This window comes from Erithacus rubecula (assembly GCF_903797595.1).
Source record: "Erithacus rubecula genome assembly, chromosome: 3".
Lineage (NCBI taxonomy): Eukaryota > Metazoa > Chordata > Aves > Passeriformes > Muscicapidae > Erithacus > Erithacus rubecula.
In genome coordinates this window covers 63,347,057-63,354,626 of record NC_136689.1, presented here as the reverse complement: position 1 = coordinate 63,354,626, position 7,570 = coordinate 63,347,057, and the positions used below count along the sequence as shown (strand labels likewise).

The 7,570-nt window shown below is 41.7% G+C and overlaps 1 protein-coding gene across 2 annotated transcripts in view; it reads right to left on the bottom strand.

Annotated features, from left to right (window-relative positions):
- Nucleotides 1–2,625: 2,625 nt before the first annotated feature.
- The window catches only part of ELOVL2 (ELOVL fatty acid elongase 2), a 47,356-nt gene continuing 42,411 nt past the window's right edge, over nucleotides 2,626–7,570 (bottom strand). For both annotated transcript variants that reach the window (XM_079300827.1, XM_079300828.1), the window contains exons 7-9: nucleotides 6,793–6,917; nucleotides 4,701–4,835; nucleotides 2,626–4,077 (exon numbers count right to left, since the gene is read on the bottom strand). In XM_079300827.1, the coding sequence (XP_079156953.1) occupies nucleotides 3,949–4,077; nucleotides 4,701–4,835; nucleotides 6,793–6,917 (389 nt within the window). In that variant the 3' untranslated portion in view covers nucleotides 2,626–3,948. The remainder of the gene's footprint in view (nucleotides 4,078–4,700; nucleotides 4,836–6,792; nucleotides 6,918–7,570) is intronic.

Genomic DNA, 7,570 nt, shown 5'->3' with positions numbered 1-7,570 from the left:
AAGCTTGGAAAGTGATTTTTGAGTACTTCAGAAGGCATGGATAATGGAAAAATCAGGATTCCTTGCTTAGTAAAAATGGCCACAATGTTATATGCACCTACACTTAGTATTAACTGTTTTACTGGAAAATCTGAACCCAAAAGGCTGGTTTAATGATGGGTATGGGAGAGCAGAAAGGGTTGTCATGCTGCTTTAGCTTTTGAGAAACTGTGTGTTACAGCTTGATAACCTGTGAACTGCCTAAACTGAAAGCTTTGGACTTTACTAATGATCTTTCCATCTGTAGGTAGTAGAAGTGTTTGGAGATCACATCTGGGACAGAAATGGCATTTTCTGACCTTGGACAGCCCATCTCATACCAGTTCCTGCACTGTTGGGTCATTTAAACGTGTTTGAGCTTAAACCTCCTCTAGGTCTCAAGTCCATTTGGTTTCTGCAACAGATGTGTAATTGGGTTATCCTAAAGTTACCTTTTGGAAGGTAGGTAGCCTTGGCAGGTTTCTTTTGCCCTTCATGGTTTTTCAAGTGCTATTAATCCAGATATTTATTTTCTTCCTTTCAGTGCAAACAGAGCTCAATTTTCAAACTGTTCAGTTTCCTTGACACTGCTGAGCCAGAGCAACAAAGATGAAGTGTGTGTGGGTCCCATCCATCCAGTGCTGTGGCCCATCCAAGGGCTACAGCTTCATGTCAAGGCTGCATTAAAGCCAGAGAAAAGGGTGTGCTCTGTGGCTGGAAATGGGCAGAGGAGCTGTGTGTGTTTACCCTGGCCTGGGAAGCCCACCCTGCAATCAGTAAGGTGTGCTGAGGTCAGCTGGAGCACACAGGGACAGGTCCTGCTTCTGTAAGCTGTAGAAATGTGTCTGAGAGTAATGCACTGGAAAATAAACATATTTCTAGGAACAACTGAGAGCTATTGTGTATTTTCCATCTCAAAGAAATTTTATTTTTGAGATTTTGAGATTTTGATTTCTCCATTGCCTCTCCCCTGTTTTCTACCATCACTGTTCCAACTGAAAACAATCTGGTAATCAAACGAGGACTTGATGGGCAAGTATAAGCTTTGAACAAACATGTTGCTTCAATATTCCCTTTGTTCAAAAGCCCAAGTTTTTATAGGTAGAAACTCATAAAAACTACATGGGAGTGTTACACCAACACCAGTGCAAATCTTGTATAAAATTATGGAGTTTGTTTTTTAATCTCATGTGAATGCCCTAAAATGCTGCTTTAAAAGTTGGAGAACAAAAGCACCCTTAAGTAACCAGTTACCAGCTCAACGTGATACCTTAAGGAGGAGTGGAGACAGCTTGATAGTAAAATTTGTTTATTTACAGTATTAGGTATTACAGGAAAATCAGTTTAAAAAGTCAATGCTTCTCTTTCTTCAAAGTTGCAGCATTTTGAAGATGTTAAGACATATCTGAAGAATTTTAAACATACCTGATTCCAGCCTTCCTGGCTGATCTGGATCTGCAAGGTCTGAGACCATCTCTTTTTTTTTCTTTTTTTTTTTTTTTTTTTCCTTTTTCTTTTTTTTTTTTTTTCCCGGCCCTTTGAATTTCAAGTAAGGCATTTATTTATTTCCTTTTCTTTTGAATGAGTTTTCAACTAAACAAAAGATGATATCTATGGGTTTGATTGCTGTAGTAAACTTTAACACTTAGCACAGCTGACGCTTTCCACCTTGATAGTCAAATGCATTCTTTGCCATCAAAAGATTATGGACTCCACTCGGCCTAAAATCCATGCTGGGCCACACAGCCCTTCTGGTGCTCATTGCCTTGTTCACTGTCCTGTCAGTCCTTTCAAATTCCTCTGCTCTGGCTTCCAGTATCAAGCTGATTTCTGCAGAGCTCCAAAGCTCTCCCTTTACTCAGGTCTATATAATGCCCTCAGTCAAACCCAATAATTTCTTACATCTGGTTCACAGTGATGTAGTTCAGCAGTCAGGCTGCTAAGAGGTACTGCTTCTGCTGTAGCATTTTAGGAATTTCAGTTTTCTGCTGCAGCAGAAATGTTTTGTCCCCATTGCAATGGAGTTGGGACTAGCTGGAGACAGGTGGCATTCAATGGGGACTTTCAAGCACACTGTCAAGCAGAACTCTGACACAGGACACCTTTCTTCATGCCATTTTTCTCCTCTTGCTTTTGCTGGACAACTCCATCTTTCTTCTTCCCCTACTGCACCACTTCCTCAGCACCTTTCCTTCCTATCCATGAGCCCTTGTGGCTGTGGTCTCTCAGTCTGCTCCTGGTGAGCTGGCTGTCCTGTGTCCATACTGCTGCTCCCTGGGACCAGCCTTCCTCCTGCCTTTACTCAGTCCCCAAGAGCTCCTGATGGCAGATCACCTAAATGGGGATATCTGGAAGGGATAACTGACCCTCTAGAGGTGGGAAAGAACTGCACAGCAGGATCTGGGCCAGCCTGCTCTACACGTGAGCCCTCTGTGTCTGCTTGGGCCCTCTGTGCTGGCTGGGTGTGTGTTTTGTCTTCCTCCTGCCTTGGGACTATGCAAGGTGACAGGAGTGAGAGGACACGTTTCCTTTACAGAACTGCTTTAGTCCAAGGGACTTGCTGGGTTAGAGTGACTCCAAAAGTTTTTTTGTCAAGAGAATTTTATACATGAAAATGGAAGAGATCAGAACTACTTCACTGTGAGGAAAAAAGTCTGTGTCTATTTTTTGTAGAGGAAATTTAGTGGGCTAAATGAGAAAAGGGTGAGGGCAGACCCATAAAATTAACCCTGGGTATTCCTACTTTCTAAACATTTAGATGGGGGTAAATGCAGTGAACTGAAGCAACAAGGATAGTGATGGACTTTTGGGAGAGACACAACTTTACACCTGCAGACAGCAGATATCTCCTTGTTTCCCCTCCAGAGGATTGTGCCCCAGGCCCATCTGTTTCTCTAGCCAGAGAACAGTCTGAGCAAGGTCCACTTGCCACAGAAATTCCTCTATAACCTGCTTTGCTCATTGCTGAACTCACTTCACAAATTTTCTGCATCTTCCAGTCTCTTTATATGTGGCATGACAGTTTGCTTTGAATTAGCAGTGCTTGTATAGGATTAACTTTGCACACATTTACACTCAATGGATTTATCTTCTTTAAATTGCTAAGACCCTATTTCTTTCAAAATCCATTTACCTAGAACTCCTATTAATTAGCACATCCAAAGTGACTTGTTTTGCTCTGTGCTCAGAATGCCATTCTGGGCAGTGCCAGGGGCTACCAGCCCATCCTCCTGAAACAGAAAGCTCCTGCCAGCCTTTCTGGCATTTGAATCAGGTTGCACTTGTAAAGCAAGTGAGCCTGGTGCACAACTGCCTGCAAACTATGGATGGTGCACCTGGGCTCTGCCCTCTGTCACTTCCTTCCCCAGGGCTCCCACAGCATCAAAGGGTACCTTGCTGGTGTCCATGGGGAAGGAGTGTGCTTTGGGGAATTGCTGAGAGGAAGAAACGAGAGGTATGGTGATGGAAAATGCAGGATTCTCACCTTTCCCCCACTCCTCCTCTATTTCCCTGACCTTAGCCACAGCTTAGCTGGATGTACTGGGTGCACTGTGAAGCCTTGCCTCAAGACCTCTCCATGCACAGAAAGTGCTCACTGTGTTAGTCTGAACAGAGTCCTAACCTTTTGAAGGCATTGATGGCTTTATCCATCAAGTGTTTCATAAGGCGTTTTTATGTCAGCATTAGAGATCAGAAAGGTTTTCTTTTTCATATGAGAAAGATCTTGGCTTTCTTTGTTCTGATGGTGATCTTTGACAAGACAGGTAATTCTATTCATTTTGTTAAAACCTAAATAGCAGTACATTAATAAGTGTCTGGTACAAAGAACTGATAAATGTAATCAAATAGGTTTTAAGCTAAAGCTTGTAATTCAGTCTTTTTTTCTTCTTCTTTTTATCTTTAGAAAAAAGCCCATAGGAAATCCTATACTTATTGTGCCTTCTTATTATTCTGCAATCCATTGGCAGCAGCAAAGTAGTCCTTATGGAAACCATTCTTGATTTCAGTTGTGACAGGGGTTTCCTTCACAGCTGTTCTTGAAGGTGCTTTCCGGTACGTCTATGGAAGCAAAATCCAAAGTAAACACTTGGATTCATTTAGTGCCCACCAAAACACTGCTTATGGGTAACTGTAAATGGAGCTTGTCTGCTGTTTGATGTAGATGTATGCATTTGTTTCAGGCTGCATAAAGGGTACTGTAGTTTTTCCCCTGCTGTGGGTGATGTCACTTTATTAGCCTTACTGTAATATTTCTCAATATCTAAAGAGATTTCAAGCCTTGTACACTAAAAGCTTTATGTATTCAGGTGGCTAGAGAGCTCCCTGCTAAGAGATGTTGAAGTAAACAAGGCAAAGACAGAGCTCCTTTTTTCTTTGTTTTTCCCCTCTAAGGAGGAGAAAGACTAAAAAATTTGCCCACCCAAGCAAATTCAGACCCCCTATGTACTGACTGTTATACAAGTGCAGAAGAGTTGAGCTGCAATGAGAGGGTCATCACTACTACTCTCTTTCTCTCTCTCAGACATGACTATGTCTGTTATTCTTAAGTGATGTGTATATTTTAAGACTAACATATTTTAAGCACTTATGGTCATTCTGCATCTGAGTCTACCCAGACTTCTATGCCTAAAAAGTTTGTATTTTCCCTGTCCTTGTCAGAGATTTCTCAGAAGACTGCTTACCTTAATGTAGAAGTTGATGAAGAGGATGACCAGAGTGGCCATGTAGGAGGACTGGAACATGAGGCAGCCTAATGGGAATCCACATGGCTTCACAGCTGCACTGAGTGTGTGCACAATAGTGAGCAGAAACTGGATCTATGGAGAGAAGATAATGCTGGATTATTTGCTGAGAAAGGGTCAGTGCTAGCTAAATCAGACACAGCAGTGTCCCCTAGTCCTGTTCCTTGAAGGTTTGAGTACTCTTGAAAACTATCCCTTTCTAGCTTCTGAATGCATTGTGAGGGTTAAGTTAAAACGGTGCTCTTGTAAAATTAAGTAAAACCCTAAGGGGTCAGAGGCTTCTAAAAGTAAGTTTATAGGCCTAGTTGATAAAAGGGAAGCTTTTTTTTCCTCTCAGATTTAGTAGGTGTTGTTCTGTCTTCCAGACTTTTTGACAGGTACAGTTGTTGTCTCTGTTACTGAGCAGAAACTGGAGGAAACTCTGAAGATTCCTGGCAACAGCTTTAGAAGTCTGACCATAGAATGCAAAACTCAGGTCCAAGTAGTTCAGATAGGCTATCACTTGCATTAATGGAGTTAAGGAGGGGACAAAGGAAGCAAAAATGAGGCAGGCAAGAAATCAGAGACTTGTCTGTACTTAGAACTGTGAGCTACAGCCCATACTGGTACACCTGATTCTCCTCAGCCAGATAAGTGTGCCCTCAATCCAGTGTACTGAGGTGCATTTCCAACAGGACAGTGTGTTTCACCTGCAGGGATGGGCCAGACAAGCAGCTTTTTCTAAGCAAATTTCTACACAGGCATTTTAAAGCTCATTGAAAACATCTGAACTTCCAAATTATATAAGCAGACCCTAAGAGAAAAAAAATAAAAGGAACTTTATTTCATATCAAGCCTTATATCTTGTTGATAGAAACTTCTGATGTGGCTCAGATCTTCAGGTACAGCATCTGGTGGAATAGACTTCTAGAAGTCAGTCAATTTCTGTATTGCCTGAAGTTTGTTTACATCATTTTGTATTTTGTAATTGTACCACTGTCTTGTGAGTTTACCTGGCTTGGCTGCCAGCTGCCCACCCAGCAACTCTCCATTCTTCTCAGTAAAGTAGGGGAAGAAAATAAGATGACAAGAATTTATGGATTGAGATAAAGGTAGGGAGGGTAATTGATAAACTTACCTATTACTGTTATAAGCAAAATAGACTTGAGGAAGATTAATTTCAAGTATTGCAAATTAATAAAACAGAAGGATAGCAGGAAATAAAAAAAACCTTCCCCTAAGCCCCTGTTTCTTCTCAGGTTCAACTTCACTTCTGACTCTTCTACTTTCTTCCATATGGTGCAGGGGGATGGGGCTTATAGTCAGCCCATGTTGGTTTTGGCTTTGCTGCTCCTTTCTCCTCACACTCTTTCCCTGCTTCAGTGTGGGGTGTCTCCTGTGTGTATCCTCCTTCAGGGCAGCCATGTCCACTGCTGCAGCACGGGGTGCTCCATGGGCTGCAGGTGGATCTCTGCTCCCCTATGGACCCTCCGTGGGCTGCAGGGAAACAGCTTCACCAGCATCTTCCCCACAGGCTGCAGGGGAATCCTTGGTGCTAATTCCCTCTTCTGCTCTGACATGGATTTACAGGGCTGTCTCTCACATTTCCTGCCTTCTCTCAGCTGCTGTGCTATGTTTTTCACCCCTAACTGAATAGGGTATCACAGAGGTGTCCCTGGCTTTGCTGATGGGCTCAGTTTTGGCCAGCAGGGGAGATCTGTCTTGTCTCTCAGACATTTTTGGTGACTTTTAAATAAGTTTTTTCCACAATTAAGGAGCAGTCATTTTCTATGCAATGGTTCAAAACTAATAGAATTTTGTGGACGAAAGAGTTTCTGCTTTTTGTTTTCTACAGAAAACACTTCTGAACATAATTTCCTCTATTAAATTTTATCAAGCTGCGCTAGTGACTTATGCTGTATGATAGTTTTGTTACACTTCAATTCTAACTGCTTTAATTGTGTAAATGACAATATTTACCTATAGTTCATTTGTACTCTCATATTTTGAAAGACTTCTGGTAGTTAAAAATGAGAGTGAAATAGATACATACCAGTTGTGCCTGAGTGAGGTATTTCTTCCACCAGAGATATTTGCGCATGGAAGGGATGACTGACAGTCCATAGTAAGAATACATGAGCACATGGATAAAGCTATTCAAAGTGGGTCCAAAGAAACCTATAAAAGTCCATTAGGAAAAAATAAATTAAAGTCCAACTGGTAAAAAGTGAGAGAGAATATTGTTGCTTGTGATGTAACTTCTATATTGAATCTCTTGCATATGGTAAGTATTCCTTTCTGTTTATTCCTTGCTCAAGACATTCCAGATGTGCAGAGGTGCTCTCCTAGGGGAAGCTGAAAAACCAAATGATACTTCCTAGAGGGTTTATTGCATACTGAATATTGTATTTTTATCTCATATTTTTCCTTCTCCTCCACGTTTTCCTATTCTGTAGTTTACAGGCTATTTGTTTTTCCCCTCTCCTAAAGTTCTTGCTATGACTCTTTCCACTATTCCTGTAAGCTTTAAACACTGCTGTGGATAACTTTGCTGCTTGTATGCAGGTTAGGGCCCTGGGAAACACCTGTACTCCTGGTCTCTGATGCAGTACCAAGGGCTTTAGTCTGAATTAAACCAGTCTTTTGTGCCTGTGTTTGATCATCACTCTTGTCTTCATCATATCTTCTGCTAGATGCACATTTACAGAATTTCATTCCAGGTAATACCTTGCTGCTCTTATTAGTTGCACTTAGTGGATACCAGTCCTACAGGAAATTAATTATCCTCTGTACTTTGTAGACTGTGGAGAAGTAGCAGCATTACTGTGCTG